The 22,261-nt window shown below is 36.4% G+C and overlaps 1 protein-coding gene across 1 annotated transcript in view; it reads left to right on the top strand.

The window, feature by feature from the left end:
* Positions 1–20,404, top strand: part of DCLK3 (doublecortin like kinase 3) — a 56,033-nt gene extending 35,629 nt beyond the window's left edge. The window contains exons 3-4 of the mRNA XM_053715781.1: positions 15,351–15,518; positions 20,253–20,404. Of these exons, the coding sequence (XP_053571756.1) occupies positions 15,351–15,518; positions 20,253–20,362 (278 nt within the window). The 3' untranslated portion in view covers positions 20,363–20,404. The remainder of the gene's footprint in view (positions 1–15,350; positions 15,519–20,252) is intronic.
* Positions 20,405–22,261: the final 1,857 nt, after the last annotated feature.

Below are 22,261 nucleotides of genomic sequence, written 5' to 3'. Positions count from 1 at the left end.
AAACAATAAGAGTCTACATGCAAGACAACAGTGTGGCAAGGTCTTCTATTACTTATCAGACATGTCTTCAAACTTCAGGGCAGACCTATGAGTAATAGAACCCCTAAGCTTGTTGGGAGGGGCTAGAAAAGAACCAATATATACTTGCTTTATAAATAGGTGGAACAACTGATGGGGATATAGGCAGGCATAAAAAAAATAAAAAAAACAGCTTAATAGGAAGCAAAACATAGGCTGGTGCTATATGACACAGTTAACCCCTAATAGCCTCAGAGATTTAAGTCCACTACCATTTTCAACTCTTTCTGGAAGCTAAGCTTAATGTCAGAAACAAAAATAAAATATAGAGCTTCCACTGTACTAACACTTAATGTCCCCAAAAACTTTAGCCCACTCCCACCTTCAGGCCTTTTGAGGAGTGATGGCTACACTAAAAAATATCACATGGGGAATGCTGTGTGGGCCGATGAATATTGGGGTAGTGCAAACTCAGCCAAAGAATATAACCTATCCCCACTTTCCTTGTCGTATTGCAAAGTTAACCCACCCCATGTCGAACAGCTCCAGGAAGTGAGCAGTCTGGTGCTTTGCGAAAGGTGTCCCAATTTACAGCACTCAGAGGCACACCTGGTGCGTGGAGCCATACTACCAGGAGCATCCTCATATTTACTAGTAGGTACCTTCTTGGAGGGTTCCCGAATAGCAGTCCCACAGTTGACCTGGCCTGAAGATCGTAGGTTGCAAGCTTCATAGGGTTATTCCCAATCGGAAAACAAGTGCAAATTTGATCTACTGTAGCTGGTATGCACAGATCTTGTGATCGTCGGGGGAGCAAAGGTTTGCCGCTATAGATTTTCCTAGTAGGACCCTTCCCTATAGTCTCCCACAAACCAAAAGCATTAGAAGTGTCCTTGATAGAGTCCGGGAGCTTCACAGGCTGTCCCACTTCTATGTCGCTATCTCCATGCTGTAGAAATGCTTCCTCCTCAATTGAGGTATCGGGAATAATGGCTCCGTGATCTCTTACATCTGAGGGAGTGGCTGTGCATCCCATCTCAGGCAACTGCTCCATAGGGCCACATCTAAAGCTGCAATTAACTGGAGGGATTAGTGTGCTCCATCTATACTGAAAGTTACCCTTGGAATTACTTGGCGAGGGAAAAATTGTGATCCCCAAAGTGGAAGACTTTTTCACCTCAGCCAGTGGAAAGGAGGTCGATAAGAGTTCCCCTGGTAACTGCTGTTTTTGGGTGTAGGACCTGCACTGTGCTCTTAGTGAGTTCCGCTCTGACTCAAGTACTGTATAGATCTCAAGGAAATGAGCATCCATAATTGTCACAAGCCTTTGTAGAAGTGCGTCAGCTGCCACCATTTTAGATGGGTCTATTCCTGGTCAAACTTATAGTAGCATCTTGTGCTTGATAATTTAGGAGTTTTTAGAATCACACTTCTCCAGCTCAGTTTTTAGTATACTATTAGCAAATGACAGTCTGCATATGACTGCATTACCCCCACGTCCGTTGGGGGGGGGGGGGGGGTCTGAGATCGCGTGTTAGGCATCCACTTGCAATCTCAGTGGTCCACATCAGGTCCCAGCAGTCATGAATACACCGGAGCTTGGATCAAAGTTGTTCACAGACTCTGAGATATTCCTAAATATAAATCTTTATCCAGTTGACCCGCTGTGTTAGCAATAACTGGCGGTTTAGCTAAATCTTTGCCAGAGCTACTGATGTTGTGACCGATCGTGGCCGCTGCCCAGACACGCCCCCCGGAAATTGTAATTTTAATATAACGTTAGGGGGGCGTTAGGTTTAGGGGTTATTAGTTTAAATTAGTTTATTGTGAAGTGGGGGGCTTTCGGTTTAGGGGTTAATAGTTTAATTCATTATATTTCATTGTGGGAGGCTTTCGGTTTAGGGGTTAATAGGTTTATTATAGTGGCGGCGGTGTAGAGCTTAATAACTTTAGTATAGTGGGGGCGATGTGGGCGGACGGCAGATTAGGGGTTAATAATATTTGAAAAACTATTTGCGATGCGGGAGGGCAGTTGTTTTGGAGTTAATAAGTTTATTATAGTGGTGACGATGTCGGGGAGCGGCGGAATAGGAGTTAATAAAAAAAAATTAGTGGCGGCGATGTTGGGAGTGGCAGATTAGGGGTAAATAAGTTTAAAATAGTGTTTGAGCTGTGGGAGGGCCTCGGTTTAGGGGTTAATAGGTAGTTTATGGGTGTTTAGTGTACTTTGTAGCAGTTTAGTTATGAGTTTTATGTTACAGATTTGTTGCGTAACACTCATAACTACTGACTTTAGATGGCGTTACGGATCTTGTCGTTTTAGGCCGTAATCTGTTTTTTTTAGCCAGAACGCAAAACTTGTAATACCAGCGCTATGGGAATCCCATTAAAAAACGTAATTTTTACGTGTGCGGTACTGACGTTGCATTACTGGCTAAAAGGCTTGCGGTACACCTATACCGACAAAACGTGTAATGGCTACGATGCTGTTTTAACTCTGAAAATACCATATTTTCCGCATTAAGAGCCGTAACGCACAACTCGTAATCTAGCTTTAAGTGTTTAACTGTGTATGTACTGTAAATATTTCACATTCCAATGTTCTTCAGGTAGGGGAATATTTTTTAAGTATTTTTAAATATATATTCCTATATATATCTGTATATCTACCTATATATAATCATATATATATAGGTATAGATGTATATTTTATCAAAAAAACATATATATATATATATATATACAGGTAGTGCAGATTTATTAGGCAAATGAGTATTTTGACCACATCATCCTCTTTATGCATGTTGTCTTACTCCAAGCTGTATAGGCTCGAAAGCCTACTACCAATTAAGCATATTAGGTGATGTGCATCTCTGTAATGAGAAGGGGTGTGGTCTAATGACATCAACACCCTATATCAGGTGTGCATAATTATTAGGCAACTTCCTTTCTTTTGGCAAAATGGGTCAAAAGAAGGACTTGTCAGGCTCAGAAAAGTCAAAAATAGTGAGATATCTTGCAGAGGGATGCAGCACTCTTAAAATTGCAAAGCTTCTGAAGCGTGATCATCGAACAATCAAGTGTTTCATTCAAAATAGTCAACAGGGTCGCAAGAAGCGTGTGGAAAAACCAAGGCGCAAAATAACTGCCCATGAACTGAGAAAAGTCAAGCGTGCAGCTGCCAAGATGCCACTTGCCACCAGTTTGGCCATATTTCAGAGCTGCAACATCACTGGAGTGCCCAAAAGCACAAGGTGTGCAATACTCAGAGACATGGCCAAGGTAAGAAAGGCTGAAAGACGACCACCACTGAACAAGACACACAAGCTGAAACGTCAAGACTGGGCCAAGAAATATCTCAAGACTGATTTTTCTAAGGTTTTATGGACTGATGAAATGAGAGTGAGTCTTGATGGGCCAGATGGATGGGCCCGTGGCTGGATTGGTAAAGGGCAGAGAGCTCCAGTCCGACTCAGACGCCAGCAAGGTGGAGGTGGAGTACTGGTTTGGGCTGGTATCATCAAAGATGAGCTTGTGGGGCCTTTTCGGGTTGAGGATGGAGTCAAGCTCAACTCCCAGTCCTACTGCCAGTTTCTGGAAGACACCTTCTTCAAGCAGTGGTACAGGAAGAAGTCTGCATCCTTCAAGAAAAACATGATTTTCATGCAGGACAATGCTCCATCACACGCGTCCAAGTACTCCACAGCGTGGCTGGCAAGAAAGGGTATAAAAGAAGAAAATCTAATGACATGGCCTCCTTGTTCACCTGATCTGAACCCCATTGAGAACCTGTGGTCCATCATCAAATGTGAGATTTACAAGGAGGGAAAACAGTACACCTCTCTGAACAGTGTCTGGGAGGCTGTGGTTGCTGCTGCACGCAATGTTGATGGTGAACAGATCAAAACACTGACAGAATCCATGGATGGCAGGCTTTTGAGTGTCCTTGCAAAGAAAGGTGGCTATATTGGTCACTGATTTGTTTTTTTTTGTTTTTTTGAATGTCAGAAATGTATATTTGTGAATGTTGAGATGTTATATTGGTTTCACTGGTAAAAATAAATAATTGAAATGGGTATATATTTGTTTTTTGTTAAGTTGCCTAATAATTATGCACAGTAATAGTCACCTGCACACACAGATATCCCCCTAAAAAAGCTATAACTAAAAACAAACTAAAAACTACTTCCAAAACTATTCAGCTTTGATATTAATGAGTTTTTTGGGTTGATTGAGAACATGGTTGTTGTTCAATAATAAAATTAATCCTCAAAAATACAACTTGCCTAATAATTCTGCACTCCCTGTATATATATATATATATATATATATATATAAATATGTATTTATGAATAAATAGAACATATTCTGCTATGTGTAGAACATTGGAATGTGAAATATTAATATTTCATGTCGGGTTAGCACACTTGAGTAAACGTGATCGGGTTATAGCACAAAAAAGCGTGTTTGTTTTTATCCCATTTCGCTCTCCATTTAAGTCAGTGAGGCCGATTTATTAAGAAGCATATGCTGTCTGCATTTATTGATGTCGGACGAACATGATTCGCTACATTCGCCATTTGTTAAATCTACCCCTATGGGGAAATACATTAATTGGGGTTTCGTTTGCGCTCAATTCAACTTTTAATACGAGCACAACCCGACGCTCGCAAAATGCCTCCATCTAGCAAAGTTAATGCATAAATGGGAGCGCTAAATTGCAATTATTTCAATAAGCTAAATAAATGTTTACTGCCTGTTAGGTGTTATTTTCAGGGGGGGGGTGTCAGTTAGCACTTACAGTATTCTACAACTCTACCTGGAACTGAATGGGTTACCTGATGAGATATCTCGGGAATAGAAATCAGACGACACGCAGCAAGAAAGGTCTAATTACTGTTCTGTTTATTATAAGGTGCACAATACTTTTATAGACAAGGGTACAGCATATAGGGTTAAACAATGACGTACTCATAGCTACAGTATTGCTTAGAAACAAAAGAAGCTCATTAAAATATAATTGAGTAAAAAGAAGTATTTTTTCATAAGCGGGGAGTGTTAGATATAAGTATATCTGGGTGCATTGCCCAGCACAAAGCAAGGCCATTAGACATCTTAGAGATAACGGGGCATCCAGGCGCATCGCCAGGGACATTCACAAGGCCATTCTTGATATACAAGTATTCCTAACATCAGCATATTTCTCACAACATAATAAGCTGTTATAATAAACTATAATAAACCATTCTTGACCAAATGGATGCCTAAAGACATAATGGCGTCAGTATTGCTAAATATATTCTAACATACCACCCTTTTATTCTACCAGAATAACATACTATAAGAATTGAATGACTATACAGGGAGTGCAGAATTATTAGGCAAGTTGTATTTTTGAGGATTAATTTTATTATTGAACAACAACCATGTTCTCAATGAACCCAAAAAAACTCATTAATATCAAAGCTGAATATTTTTGGAAGTAGTTTTTAGTTTGTTTTTAGTTTTAGCTATTTTAGGGGGATATCTGTGTGTGCAGGTGACTATTACTGTGCATAATTATTAGGCAACTTAACAAAAAACAAATATATACCCATTTCAATTATTTATTTTTACCAGTGAAACCAATATAACATCTCAACATTCACAAATATACATTTCTGACATTCAAAAACAAAACAAAAACAAATCAGTGACCAATATAGCCACCTTTCTTTGCAAGGACACTCAAAATCCTGCCATCCATGGATTCTGTCAGTGTTTTGATCTGTTCACCATCAACATTGCGTGCAGCAGCAACCACAGCCTCCCCGACACTGTTCAGAGAGGTGTACTGTTTTCCCTCCTTGTAAATCTCACATTTGATGATGGACCACAGGTTCTCAATGGGGTTCAGATCAGGTGAACAAGGAGGCCATGTCATTAGATTTTCTTCTTTTATACCCTTTCTTGCCAGCCACGCTGTGGAGTACTTGGACGCGTGTGATGGAGCATTGTCCTGCATGAAAATCATGTTTTTCTTGAAGGATGCAGACTTCTTCCTGTACCACTACTTGAAGAAGGTGTCTTCCAGAAACTGGCAGTAGGACTGGGAGTTGAGCTTGACTCCATCCTCAACCCGAAAAGGCCCCACAAGCTCATCTTTGATGATACCAGCCCAAACCAGTACTCCACCTCCACCTTGCTGGCGTCTGAGTCGGACTGGAGCTCTCTGCCCTTTACCAATCCAGCCACGGGCCCATCCATCTGGCCCATCAAGACTCACTCTCATTTCATCAGTCCATAAAACCTTAGAAAAATCAGTCTTGAGATATTTCTTGGCCCAGTCTTGACGTTTCAGCTTGTGTGTCTTGTTCAGTGGTGGTCGTTTTTCAGCCTTTCTTACCTTGGCCATGTCTCTGAGTATTGCACACCTTGTGCTTTTGGGCACTCCAGTGATGTTGCAGCTCTGAAATATGGCCAAACTGGTGGCAAGTGGCATCTTGGCAGCTGCACGCTTGACTTTTCTCAGTTCATGGGCAGTTATTTTGCGCCTTGGTTTTTCCACACGCTTCTTGCGACCCTGGTGACTATTTTGAATGAAACGCTTGATTGTTCGATGATCACGCTTCAGAAGCTTTGCAATTTTAAGAGTGCTGCATCCCTCTGCAAGATATCTCACTATTTTTTACTTTTCTGAGCCTGTCAAGTCCTTCTTTTGACCCATTTTGCCAAAGGAAAGGAAGTTGCCTAATAATTATGCACACCTGATATAGGGTGTTGATGTCATTAGACCACACCCCTTCTAATTACAGAGATGCACATCACCTAATATGCGTAATTGGTAGTAGGCTTTCGAGCCTATACAGCTTGGAGTAAGACAACATGCATAAAGAGGATGATGTGGTCAAAATACTCATTTGCCTAATAATTCTGCACTCCCTGTATAAAAGGCACAGAAAATTAGTAAAACTATTAACAACAATATAAACCTAATACTTCGGTATAACATGAATCTATGTTATAATACTGTAGATAAATGTATTCACATTTACTGCTATAATATATAAACAAAATTTAAAAACTGAAGATAGGCAAATAGGGCACAATTTGTCACTGCACATAGGTATGGTCTCTCCAATACTCTCCGTCTACCTCCCAGCATCCCCAGACTACCGGTCTATCTGCACAAAGACCCAACCTGCCCCCTCTCTACTCCCAAACAACGCTGCATCTTTATGTCTCAACCTGCATAGCTAGCATCCCCAAATAGCATTGACAGTTTCCTGCTTTGTACACTCTCCACAGTGAAGCATGCCATGGGAACAGCACAAGTATCTCTGGGTGGTCTCTGATCACTTTAAGAACAGTCTTTGTCCTCTGAGAGCTCCACCTCCCTCAGACACTCTGCTTTAATACCAAAGTCCATTTTCAGTAGGGGTTCTTTGCAAGTGTCCATCTGCAGGTACATGCTGGAAGTTCAATGGTTTGTTCATAGGGTAGACAAGGAAAGCAGGCGGATCCCCATAGCAAGCAGACACCCGAGTCAGAAGGAGTCTAAGATGGAAACAAAACAGCACAAGATGAGCACACACCCTGATACAATCACAATTATGTCCAACAAAACTTATTTCACTTTTTTGTAAGCATCACCATTTCCTTTAATAGCTTAACTTATCCTATGTCATTTAAAACCAGGAAAACATTGTGGATATATAATACAAACTAAATACATTGATTATACTTTTACAGAGAATAACTCACAGCTTCTCTATACATTTTAAATGATACCTTAAACATGAATACTAAGCAAGTAAAGACTACTAGACTTCATCAAGAGGCTGTATGGCTATACTAAGTCACTGATGCTAAGGCCTGCCCTGCAACAAAAATGAAAAGTAAAACAGTCAATAAAAATATTTTCTTTAAAATTAATCTCTTCACACTTTCTCTTTGAACTACTAAAAAGTAAAGCATAACCTAGTGTTGGTTTATTCTGCAAAGCTACTATATGTAATGTTTATAATTCTTCAAATATGATCTTAATAGAATCAGCTGTCTCATCTGATATGAACACTACTAATTCACTAATTGTTTTAGGCAACCTAAATTCTCTCACACTCCTGTATGAGGAAAGAATACAATCATAACATTATTAAAACTACAAAATCTTTTTAAAGGTAAACATAACTTCATGGTAAGATAATTCCTTTCAATGACAAACACCTGGAATTACAAAACTCAAATTGCAGATACCATACCAGTTAATAAAGGGGAAAAATACATTTGCTTTCATAACACAGATCCAATAAGAGCCATTGTGGATAGAAAATATACCATCAATACCATTATAATTATACTACTGTCAAAACTCATTTTTCTCTGTATAATAGATATAAATTTCTAGCTGAGACGTGTCCTCACTCTCTTTATTTCGAGTAGTTTGATAATATACTAAGGAATGATTAAAATGGGAAATTCCTACAAAAACTTCCTATTCTCATACCTTTCTCCACTGCAAGACACATATATCCCTTCTTTGCGATATAACCTTCTGTGTTCTACAATGGTGAAGGGTCTAGAATATTCTAAAATTTTGCAGCATTTTCTTTTAAACTATAAAGGTGCAAACATATTCTCTATACTCAGTGGGCCCTACAATAGGTTACAATACTGCAAGGTTTTGAGTTACACTTATCTAGAGGGTTACTTTGTTTAAGTACATAAACTATAATGTGTACTAATACAAATAAGGCATACTTTTCTGCAGACAAAGCTATATGACTTCTTATAACTGATATGATCAATAAAAATAACACAATTACAAGAGAATACAAAACAAGCAATATAAGTAAACAAGTTAAAACAATACTCCCCTAATTTAATTGTGGATGACTCTGTAACAGCGTAACAGGTCCTCAATTCCAACAGGCAATGCACAGTCAAGAGAAGGATAATCTTTATGTTCTGAAGACACACATCATAGGAAACAGTCATAGATTACCCAGAGTCCAGTTCTGGGGCTGGTACCAGCTTGCAAAGCAAAGAATGGATCCAAAAAATAGTTCAGCAACTTTCACTGCAGTATGGTGGTTAAAACAAACTTGACAAAAGGTCTTTTATCTTCCTTTTCCTTTCCTTCACCTAGGCACCAGGCATCTCTTCATTTAAAAGGTTTACTTGCATTCAATCTTCAATCTTTTGGATAGTGCACTATGGAATATTATCTGTACAGATTTACCTAAATATAAAAACTCAAAAATAATTTAGTTAGTGTTTTTACTTTCTGGATACAGCTTCATGATCTCATCCTGCAGATACAAATATTGTGTTAAAAACAAAAAAAACATTTTAGGTTTATTTTCTTACTTAAACCCCCCATTGTTCGCGTGAAGCACCTTATGTGTCACGCAAACACAATATGACAGCAAACTAAAAGACAATCCATGCACTCCTAAAATAAGTAGTATACTATTCTTAAAATCAGGCAAAATCAATATTCAATATTCCATTTATACAGCACCCTTCCACACGCATTCATTAAAAAAAATAATCATATATAACATTCTTTTAAAAAACACCCAAAACCAACTGTCCATTACTCAAAACAAAACATTAACAACCGGCACAAACTTTTAACACCCACAATCAACTTGAAATTCAACACATATACTTACATTCACTGAAACACAGCACTGAGAAATACTACATTCTAGCAAAACACTACAAATAATTTAAATCCTATAACAACCTTCTATGCCCTGGTTTTGCAAATTCTACCATGCACAATACTATGAAATCATACTAATAATGCAATCACTTTAGAAGATCAATAAACTCTAGTTGCACATTTACATATAAAATCCCTAACCGTAAATTTACAAAGGGACACACAATATCATACTCTATAAAAGGTCAGATAACAATGGCACAGCCATTGTTCTATATATTCCCTGCTTGCATGCACAGTGCAAACCCACTGTTAAAGGGAGAGGATACTATAAAATAGTTTTTTCCTTAATGTGTTTCCAATTACTTTTTTTACCAGCTGCAGAGTATAAAATGTATGACATTTTAAGGTTTATTTGTGTATATGAATTAGCTGATTTTGTGTTTTGAAGCCACAACCTAATAAAATGGGTTGAGCTTGTAGGTATAATCAGTTCTCATTATTTTATCACATTGTGTACCTATACCTTCTTCTTTATCTTATATCTGTCCATAAACCAATCACTAATACTTGGAGAGAACAATGGAAAATTAACATTTTATTACCTTATATCTTCTATAACCCACTGGGAGTGTAATTTCTTCTACTGGCTGTGTTAATACAGCTTGGCCTCTTGGCCAAAAACTTTCAGGATGGGTGGGGATACCACAGGCTAAATAAACTATTTCAAATGCAAATATAAGGTTAATGGAAATACTTGTAAACAATTTAATACACTCCAGCAGGTAAAGTGGATAATTGGGAACATATCAAAGGAGAGAAAATGTACACTGTCCCTTTAAATAAATCATGTTTGGCATAAATAATTTGTGAAAAGCTCTAGAATCCAGTCCACACTTTTACATAACCAAGATTTTAATAAATACACAATTATTTGATTTATTTTTTTGTATATAATTTGATATTCAACATTTTGCAGCTCTCTGACTAAATACAACAATTGTATACAACAAAATGAGCTTTCTAAACATAATAATAATAATAATTTACACTAATAGATTAAAAGGACAGTTTGCCCAAAAATTTCCCTTTAAAATTGTTCCCAATGATCCATCTCACCTGATGGAGTGCCTTTAATTGTTTCCAAATAGCTCCTTCACCCCTATTTTGGCATTTGAAATAACTGATTCAGCCTGTGGTATTTTTTTTATACTACACAGCTGGCATAACAAATCATTGAAAACACATCAACATAAACACAATTTCACAGTGTACTGTCCCTTTAATGACTGACCATTTATAACATGTATATTACATATATAACTTAGCCATAATTAGGAAACTTGTATTATTTACCATTAAAATTCTACTTCTTTACTGTATCATAACCTGCATATTTAAATAAGAGCCATCACAACAGAAATAATATTACACAGCAATATGTTACCAATTAATATTAAAACTCTACTGGATTACTCTGCTTGCAACAGAAACAGACCCAAATAATTTAGATACATTTAATAACATACAGCGTATAGTCTTTTCTTTTTTTCCTTTTTTTTTTTTACTCCTTGCATGAATCTTACATTATACACATGACATACTTAAATCAACCTGCCAGAAAAACTCTCTTTTATTTACCAGAATGTGACCGAAAGTCACACACATCCTCGCACTTACAAATCCCTTAATTAGTTCACTTGTAAAAACAATATATTTATATGCTTCAACAGGTGGAAACACATTTAAATCTCTCTTCAGTCTTTATTTGTATGAAACAAATATCACTTAAAATTGAAAATGCTATTAATAACACACATAATTAAGAACATACATATAACTTTAAAATCAAGTTACAGCAATAACACTTTAAAATACTTCATTACAGCGTCAGATTTCTTAACTAAGAAACACTTTTATATACACACAGCTCTAGTCTGAATAATTACCATTCAGGAAAAAAATGCACCAAGGTCAGTTTTTACATTGATACACACACAAAAGCTTATATCAACTTGCATACTGTAAATTCACTCCCAATATTGAGCAATTTTAACATAGCAAACTTTTTTCTTAAGACACTGAAAACATATTTTATTAACGTTCTCTCTTTTTCAGGAAAACATATATTTCAAACATACCAAAGACAATTAGAAATACAATAAGATCATCTTTCCACTAAATTTAAAATGTATCTGAAAGTGTCCGAATTTGCAAGGAATCACCATTTTCCCAGCAGATTGAGACATAAACAAATTATTTTCAGACAGGATAATAAATCCTCAGATATTTAGTGGGAAGTAAACCTTTTACACGTAACACGGGACACAGTGAAACATCAGACAGACAAACACTTCTTACACATAAAATACACAGATTCTCTGTTTCGTTACTGCAACACATACAACAAATGAAAGAGTTTTCACATACCAAGCTATTTTTGTAAGATACATCCTGTCATGACACATTACAGCATTATGTACAGGGATTCAGGAACTTTTTTCATGAGCACAGTATGCAACAAGCAGCTACAACACTTATCACTAAGCCCTTTGAACAGAAAACACATTCACAACACAATAATAGCAATGAAATAAGCAATTAGACATATCATTTGTGACCATTTTAAGATATGTAATAGCTCCCATAGGGTACTTCACAGGGTCAGGTCATTTAAGTGCCCAATCCATCAAACGCTCTGAGTCAGGGGCTCTAATCATGGTTTGCTCACCTATAGTTACAAACAGAGCTTCTGTAACTATATGTAAGTTTTTTTCTCTTGTATTTTTGCATTTGGCCCCCCTTTCTGTGCCCGTAACATTCCTGAATGCAGAAGCAAACTTTAATTTACAGGGCTGTGATTACTGACAGTTTGGAGTGCACAGCTCCCTACCTTGAAATGAAACAGTTAACCCCTTCGTAGACATTAAAGATGCAATAACATTCTTCTCTTCTCTGTGCATTATTTTAAGCAGTTAGTGAGGGATACATTGCATGCGGAGGAGCTGATGGGGCATTTTGATATGGAGGGGGCAGGGTGTTACAATCACACAGAAAGCCTGACTTCTCTGTACCTCAGCATTATATCAAACTTTTGTGCTGTGAGCAGACCCCATTTTAACAACACAATAATGGCAGCAATAAAATAATATCAGCAATTACTTTAATCTTCTTAAGCACAGCACAGCACAAATGAAAAAGCCTTGAAGCACAAGCATATTTCTCAGAACATAATAAGCTGTTATAATAAACTATAATAAACCATTCTTGACAAAATGGATGCCTAAAGACAAAATGGTGTCAGTATTGCTAAATATATTCTAACACTGCCTTTTTAAATAGTTTCAGATATTCTATGTAATCTAACAAAAATATGTACATATTTATTATGTACCACTGTTGAGGCCACAAGTACAAAGTATGTATTTTACAGAAGTAGATCCTAATATTGTACAGTTCCTTTAAGGGTTCATAGTTTTTACTCTTAAACTAGTCATATCCTGGTTACTACTTTTTAATAGCCGGTTGAAAGGAATATTAGAGCTATATATCTCTTTATAAAAGAAAATCATTTTTTATAGCGTAAAGACTAACCATATATCATATTTATATATAAAATCTAAGTAAAACCCAAGCAATGCGTGATTTGAAATCTGTGTAAAAAATGAAATATTGAAGCACCATTAAATACAGTATAATTGCATAAACAACAAATACATAATAAAATAATGCCATGACACTTTTGAATTTCAAATGAACAGTAAAGTTTTTTCAAAGGTAATTCCATTTTCCCTCCCCCTGTATCATGTGACAGCCATCAGAAAATTACAAAAATGCATATGTGCATACACTGTGCATCCTTGCACATGCTTAGTAGGAGCTGGTGCCGCAAAAAGTGTGCATATAAAAAAGATTTTGCACATCTTGGTAATGGAAGTAAATTGAAACATTTTTAAAAATTGTCTGCTCTATCTTAATCATAAAAGTTTAATTTTGATGTGACTGTCCCTTGAATGATGATTATGAATCATAAAAAGCATGCAATGAGGGAGGTTTGTCAATGTATGTAGGAATATCACTATAGCTGAAATAAATAGACATTTAAAGGGATATGAAACTCAACATTTTTTTTCATGATTGTAAGAATATAGAACTATAGTGCTGCCAATTTGTATCTAAGAAGCCATTATGAATTCTTTGTTATCTTGTTTCTCTAGGATGAATGTCACCATATTTATACAAAGGATTTTCTGTCTGTTAAGTTGTATTAAAGGGACACTGAACCCAGATTTGTTCTTTCATGATTCAGAAAGAGCATGCAATTTTAAGCAACTTTCTAATTTACTCCTATTATCATTTTTCTTCGTTCTCTTGCTATCTTTATTTGAAAAAGAAGGCATCTAAGCTTTTTTTGGTTCAAGACTCTGGACAGCACTTTTTTATTGGTGAATGAATTTTTCCACCAATCAGCAAGAACAACCCAGGTTGTTCACCAAAAATGGGCCGGCATCTAAACTTACATTCTTGCATTTCAAATAAAGATACCAAGCGAATGAAGAAACGTTGATAATAGGAATAAATTAGAAAGTTGCTTAAAATGTTATGCTCTATCTGAATCACGAACGAAAAAATGTGGGTTCAGTGTCCCTTTAACTAACTTGTAATAGGGGGCATGTATAAAGACCCTCTGTGTCGTTACATGTATGTGATTTGTAATATATAATCCAGCCCTGCTAAGAATAAACCAGAGCAGCTTGAAGCCTTGTCGTGTGTATGTCTGAGTTGCTCTCCAAGGCCTTGAATGTGAAATACTCAATTCCAGTTATAAGTGTAGACTACTGATTGGTATTATGAAGATTATTAAGTGGTACCCCGGCGCATGTAAACGTCCAAACAATGATTCAGATAGAGCATGCGATTTTTAAATTTTCTTCATTTTCTTGGTATCTTTTATAGAAAAGCAGGGACCTATGCTTAGAAGCCGGCCACATTTTGCAGCACTAAATGGTAGCATTTTTGAAAGAATGTTATTCATTTGCAAGAGCACTAGACGGCAGCACTATTTCCTGCCATGTAGTGTTCCAGATGCCTACCTAGGTATCTCTTTAATAAAGAATATTATGGAAACAAAGCAAATTTGATAATAGAAGTAATTTGGAAACCTTTTAAAAAAGGTTTGTTCTGTCTGAATGACTGAAGAATATTTTTGGGTTTCATATGCCCTTAACTTTGTATAGGTTAGAGTCTCTAGATATGTGTAATGTTCCAAAACATTACAGTTAATTTAAAAAAATGTATGAATAGAAGTTAAAGGAACTCTAAACACTAAATACATTTCATGCACCTCCCTCTAATCATGGGTGCTGCCATTTTCTAACCTAGGTTACACTGCAGATATCTGAAGGGGAGTTGCTGCACATGTGCAAACCGGTCTGCACTGAAATGTAAAGATTACAGATTTCAACATGGCAGCAACCATAACTAGAGGGAGGAGGGGAATAACCTCAATACATTTTATAAGCATAGTATTTAGTGTTTAATGTCCCTTTAAAAGCACATTTGAGTAATTCAGTGTCTGAGTGTCGGGTTTCTTGGTTAAGTATGACCAGAATTTATATAGTTTCTATGCTTTGATGTCCTGTATTCTGTGGCTTCATTAACCATTTCTCATTGTCATCTTCAGGATACGGATTAGAGGTGGATATGTGGGCTACAGGAGTCATTTTGTACATCATTCTCTGTGGTTATGCACCCTTCAGAAGTAAGGACCATAAACAGGAGGAACTCTTCAAAAAAATACAGCAAGGAGAATATAAATTCCATTCACAGTATTGGGATAATATCTCAGAAGGTAAAGGCATTATGTGTTTTTTATAATAATATATATCATAGAAATCATTAGCATATTCAGAAACTGTGGTACAATAGGTAAAATCAGTACAAGAGATTTCTATGAATTTTAAGTATACACAAGTGGTGACTATTTCCAAGCATTCCCACCAGATACGGGCCAAGGATGGAGCTTATTTTTAATTGTATAGTTTAATAATATTGGTTTATATATAAACAAGAGCAAAATACATATTGGGTTTGTATTTGGTCTATAGATCTGTCATTTTGTTCACAGTAAAATTTCCTGTCATTTTTGAGTTGTAATTGTTTTTTTTTTTAATAATATCAGATGGAAGGACTAAAGAAAGGTTCTCCTCTATTAAGGGTACAATTGAGCTAAAAGAAACTGCACCCTAAGATGCCACTATCCTGTAGGACAAAGCTACTATATTTAAACATTATGTTGAATGTGGATGAAGATTTTAATGATGGCAATAATGTTGACATTTATAGATTAATATATACACATGTATGTCAAATAATAATATGTAATCAATAGGAGATAACAGAGTAAATGTGTTAAAGGGACATTAAACATTAAGGGCCAGATACGAGTGGAGCACTATCTTAACTTGCGACTGTAAAGGGACAAATTTGCCCGCTTACAGGTGCACGTTGAATAACCAGCCATTATAAGTAGCTGGTTAATGTGACCAAGAGCTGAAGGTTTCACTTTGCGCTAAGCGCAATTAACCAGATGTCAGACCTCTGGTTAAAAATAAAAAGTTGCCCCCAAAATAAAGAGGACAGTACATTAACATGATCAATTAAAATGACCTTTTTAAATATATATGTAAATGTTTATATTCATACATATTTATGTGTATATACACATATTAACACATAAATATATTTGTATATAAGCATATACATATATATTTATTTATTGCTGCCCAACGCTCCGTGATTTGCCCCCTGCGCTGCGCTAGGTGGTTAGCGTTGACTGCCAGCATGAAAACGAGGCTCCCATTGGAGCCTACGGAAGCGCACCCTTGTGAACACCTGTAATACCAGTGCACATTTACGTGCGATGGTATTACTAAGTAAAGCGCAAATATCTCATAAGCATAAGTGCAATGTTGTGCTCCACTCGTAATCTGGCCCTAAATAAATGCTAGATAAAATGTTTTGATAGCAAACATTAGCCTGAGAATAATACTCAGATGTATTTAAATGGTATTGTTTCAACATTGAAAAATTACAAGTGTAAAGTTGTTTTCATTAAGAAATTGGATCCGCCATGTTGAAACCTAGGTTTCATTCTCTGCTAAGGGTTACTGGAGAGAGATTTATAAGTGGCTCACTAGAGTGCACTTCTACTTTTAACAGGAATTTGAAAACTGACAATTTTAAAGTTAACTTTGATAAATAGGGGACAATATAAATAATAAATGTATATTGAGAATGTTTCATGATTAACCCCTTAAGCCAAATGGACATAGGAGGGGGAAGGGAGGGGAGGGTTCCCTGTGCTAGAGAAAAAATGTTTGGTGAGGGAGGGGGAGGGATGGTTTCATTACGCCACAGAAAGGGGTTTTGACAAGGAAAGGGGGCCCAAAATGATAATCGCTTGGAGGGGGATCACTACACTACAGAAAACAATTTATTACAAATAAATGATATTTAATAAAGAAATAATTTCTTTAAACTGGGTACAGCTGGCAGTACCTAACATGGTGTCTTTATATTGAAAGGGGGAGGGTAAGAGAGCTGTTTGGGAGGGATCAGGGATGTGGGAGGATAGGAGGGATCCCTACAATCATTTAAAAAAAAAAAATAATTAAAAAAAAATAATTAGAAAAAGCCATAAAACTGCATACTGAAAGACTGTCTGCCAGTACCTAAGATGGTGGTGACCAGTGGGGGGTTGTGAGGGAAGAGAGTTGTTTGGGAGGGATCAGGTAGGAATCAGTTTGTTAGGAAGTGTCAGGTGGGAGTAAAATATCTACTCTACAATAATATTACACTTGCTAGCTAAATAATTAACCCCTTCACTGCTGAGAATAATAGAAATGTGGTGCGCAGCTGCAATAAGTGGCCTTAGAATTACAAAAAAAGCAATGGCAAAGCCATGTATATCAGCTAGTTGTGCACAAGGAGATATCAGAGAAGCTTTTACAACCATTTGTATTATGACTGAACAAGTGAGAAACCCAAAGTTTATGAAAAGTTAATTTTGTTTTAATATTATCGCATTTGACAGTGAAACAGTGGCATGTAAATATAAAAAAAAAACAAGGCTCTATTTCTATTTAAATGGAGTGATAGCAAAATTCTAAAAAATTCTCTGGTACTTTGGGCAAGTTGTTCTCTGAAATTCCATGTAGTTAAGGGGTTCAAGTAAGGATACATGCAGTATAGTATATGCAGTGTTCAAAATATAGTTTTTCAGACAAATTTAAAACACTTTTAATTATTTTTTTAACGCAAAATATATTCTTCCATTATACGTCACATCCTTTTATAATTCTAAAATAGGGAACTTGATCAGAAAGTAACTTTCCTTATTTATGGAATTTCATATACATTTATAAGAAACCATCCTTTATTATGATTTTGATGAATTAGTGCCCGTTTTTTAATAATCATATTAACAACAAGGGCACTTTAATTAATCAAAATTGACATTTTACTAGTTTTCTTCAAAACCTTACCTTTTAATCCTGGCAGCCGCTCCAGCACTTCCTCCGCCCATCGCAAGCCGTCTTCAAGGGTCCAAAATGACCAATCCAACTTCCTCCGATCATGGCGTTGCATCAGGCCAAGATTCCCCCGGGGGGGGGGGGGGGGGGGAAGCCATGATTGGAGGAAGCTGGATTCATCATTTCTGACGTCTGCAGAGGCTTCCGACGGCCGTGGGAATCGCTGGAGTGGCTGCCAGAATGAAAAGGTAAGTTTTTGAAGAAAAAGAGTGAAATGTCAATTTTGATGAATTAAAATGCCCTTGTTTTTAATAGGATTATTAAAAACCGGGCACTAATTCTAATTCATCAAAATTGACCTTCACTTTAATGTATTGTTAAGCTTTTAAATGACAGATTATGTGACAGATTGTGCATAGTCTTCAGTAACTGAAAAAATAAGAGTATATATAAAAATATATAAATGTTGATTCTTTGTTTATATGCTATTGATTGTAATACTTTCTTTCTTAATCAAACGTGTTGGAAAAAGAAAATATATAAATGTATTCACATCCACACAGCTGTGTTTAAAACAAGGGCAGGTCTACATTATGTCACAACAGACAGTTACAGAACTTTTCTTAAAGTAATGGTAAATCCTATATAATAAAAGGCCAAGTGTGTTTGTCGGAAGCTGTCATGCGCAGTAGAAACTGCGCGCGAGGAAAAACACACCTGGTCTTCCAACTGACCTGGTGTCGTGTGGTGGAGTGGGCGTGGCTGTGGCGGGTGTGGAGTGGGCGTGGCCGGGTGTGACGTGGGCCGGCGTGACGTGGGCGGGATGGGTGGGACGTGGGCGGGGCCAGATGCCGAGAGACAGAGAGCTCTAAAGAAGGGGGAATAGAGGGAGCAGAAGAGGGTGGATAGAGAGAGGGAGAGAGAGACAGCAAAAGAGAGAGGGAGAGAGAGACAGCAAAAGAGAGAGGGGGAGAGAGACAGCAAAAGAGAGGGGGGAGAGAAACAGCAAAAGAGAGGGGGGAGAGAGACAGCAAAAGAGAGGGGGGAGAGAGAGACAGCAAAAGAGAGGGGGGAGAGCGCAAAAGAGAGGGGGGAGAGTGCACAAAAGAGAGGGGGGAGAGTGCGCAAAAGAGAGGGGGAGAGAGAGAGAGCAAGGGGTGGGACCGCTGTACTGCAAAAAATGGCCCGTGTGAACGGGCTTTTGGACTAGTATATACATATTTGAACAAATATTTCATGCCAGCATGTTATTAACAAACCGCTAAGTAAATTCTTTCAAGTCACTTCTATTTTTGTTTATTTTAATATTTTAGTTTTTTACCGAGCTCTGCTTGTTCCTTTGCCCGCTCATATGTCTGTGTTTAGTGATAGTGTGACATAGAGGGCGGTCCCACCTGCTCTCTACGTATTGATGGATGGAGTTATTACAAGGGGCGGGATTTAGGTAGTGATAGGCACCAGCTGGACCTATTTCTCATTGGATATAGAAGAAAGCGTCAGAAAAAAAAAACGTGCTTCGGGAGGTGGATGGGGGTAATGGATAAACGCTGCAAAGCAGTGTTAAATCATTAATAAGGCTGGTAATAAAAAATTATAAATTAAACTTAATCTTAATTTTTGGGGATGATTACGCTTCTTGAATGTGAGTGACTATCTTTTACCATCACTTTAAAATCCATGCCCTTTGTGGTAACTGTTGAAAGTACATGCAGTTTCAGCACCCATTTGGTGCCTCTTTCAAATATGAGGAATAAGGATAAAGCTTCACTGACCTGTGCTGGTATTGTGTAAATACTAAAGGATTTTAAAAAGGACCTTTATTAAAAGTGACATATGTACAAGGAAATCAAACGTACTTTAGAAATGTATACAATAGCACCACCTAGAGGACATTCTAAAGGATTACACATCAAAATCTTTTTCACTATGTACCATAATATGCAAATATGTGTTTGCTTTGCACACAATAATCTAATAATCATTTTGCAGAAAATATTATTGTATATTTATGTGAATTTTATCATCTGATTTTGATCTCCTTAAACATACAGAAGCTAAAGACCTGATCCGTAGGCTGTTGGTACTGGATCCCAAAGAGCGGCTGTCTGCAGGAAGTGTTCTACAACATGACTGGATCAGAATGAATAGAAAAGTAGACTAATAAGACTTGCAAAAAAAAGAGACCATTAACACTTGGAACAAAACGTGGAAAAATTACAAATATAGAAATGACAGTAAAATGTATTACATTTATATAATTATGTTTAAACTTAGCGGAAGTAGCCATAAGACAACAACATTCTACAAATGTGATTACATTATGTATGTAAACAACTGTATTACAGGGTATGTACAGTGTATATAGATAGCTAGACGGACACATATATATATATATATATATATATATATATATATATATATATATATATATATATGTAATGCTTTCTATATTCTACCATTACCTTTTTATATCTAAATAAGTCATTTATTATAATAGCTTCAAGAACTGACTGTACCTTTCTTAGGCCTAAAATGCATTAGTTTAAAGTTTAAAGGGACTGTAAAGGGATTTGAAACCCAAAATGTTCCTTTCATAATTCTGATAGAGTATGTGATTTTAAACAATTTTCTCATTTACTTATATTATCAATTTGTCTTTGTTCTCTTGGTATCTTTTGTTAAAAAGCAGGGACATATGCTTAGGAGCGGGTTTATTTCTGGAGCACTATTTGGCAGCAGTTTTGCAAGAATGTTATCTATTTGCAAGAGCACTAGATGACAGCACTATTTCCTGCCATGTAGTGCTCCAGATGCCTACCTAGGTGGTCTCTTCAACAAAGAATACCATGGGACCATTTCTGATAATAGAAGTAAATTGACATTTTTTTTTACAAATGTTATGCTCTTCCTGAACCACAAAATATTTTTTTGGGTTTCATATCCCTTTAAACACGTTTTAAATACAGAACTTTTCTCCAGTCTTGCAACAAATTTATATTGTTTGCTTCAATTGTTTTTCAGTAACTAAACTACATCCACTATTTGCCTTATTTGGAGGAGCTAATCTAAAACTGTTAGTAGGAAAGACGCATTTATTTTGTTATCAAAAGCTCCATTGTTTTGCAGTTCCTTTTAAGATCAACCCTGCTGAGGCCAGATAGGGACAGTAATGGAGCAGGGTTAGGCTTATAAAGTCTGCTATGTGCACTTACAATTCTCAGAATTAGAAAGTCCACAATTTTTATGACTTTACTATTACGAAATAACAGGAAAAGAGGAAAAATTAATAATGAAACTGTATTTTCAAGTTGCTTTTCAATACAAAATGAAAAATGTTTTCTTACCATATTAAGGGTTAAATTACAAGTGGAGCACTAATTTATCACGTATGCTTTTATACATATATATTTATGTGTTAAATATTGTATTGTATTTGAATCAAAACAAACATTACATTGATAATCTGCAGATTTTTTTTTTATAAGGGTATCACAAGAGTAGAAATTCCAGGGGGTAGGGACGATAAAAACCCAACAATAATTCATAAAAATAGTGATGAGGTACAGCTGGAGAGAGTAGCTTGTTGTACACACAGGGTAAAAAATTTTTTAAAAATAGTGGTTGATTGGCTTAGATTTAAGGTTACCTTGGTTACATAATAGAACATAAAATAAAGACTTCTGAAGATAAGTTTCAAATGTTGTGTCCAAAAACGGCAGAGCAATGCAAATTTTGTTAGCAAAATGGTAGTTTAGATGTGTTTAAAACAAAGGGTGACCATGTTTCCGCTTTAAAAAGGCACACATATGAAAAATACATATGCCAGGGTTCTTATACAAAACATTTCTTAAAACAGCCCTGACATATGTATTTTTCATATGTGACCCTTTTTAAAGCGGCAATAGGGTCACCCTATTAAAACATTTATTTTATATATATATATATATATATATATATATATATATATATCTTTTGCAATTCAGCGCCTGCCTTTAACTATCCATCAAAAAATGTATTATTAAGCAACACAGTTATCCTTCATGTTACATAATCCTTGTTG

This window comes from Bombina bombina, chromosome 5 (genome assembly GCF_027579735.1).
Source record: "Bombina bombina isolate aBomBom1 chromosome 5, aBomBom1.pri, whole genome shotgun sequence".
Taxonomy (NCBI): domain Eukaryota; kingdom Metazoa; phylum Chordata; class Amphibia; order Anura; family Bombinatoridae; genus Bombina; species Bombina bombina.
The sequence above is the reverse complement of the archived record's forward strand: the minus strand, read 5'-3'. Positions and strand labels throughout refer to the sequence as shown.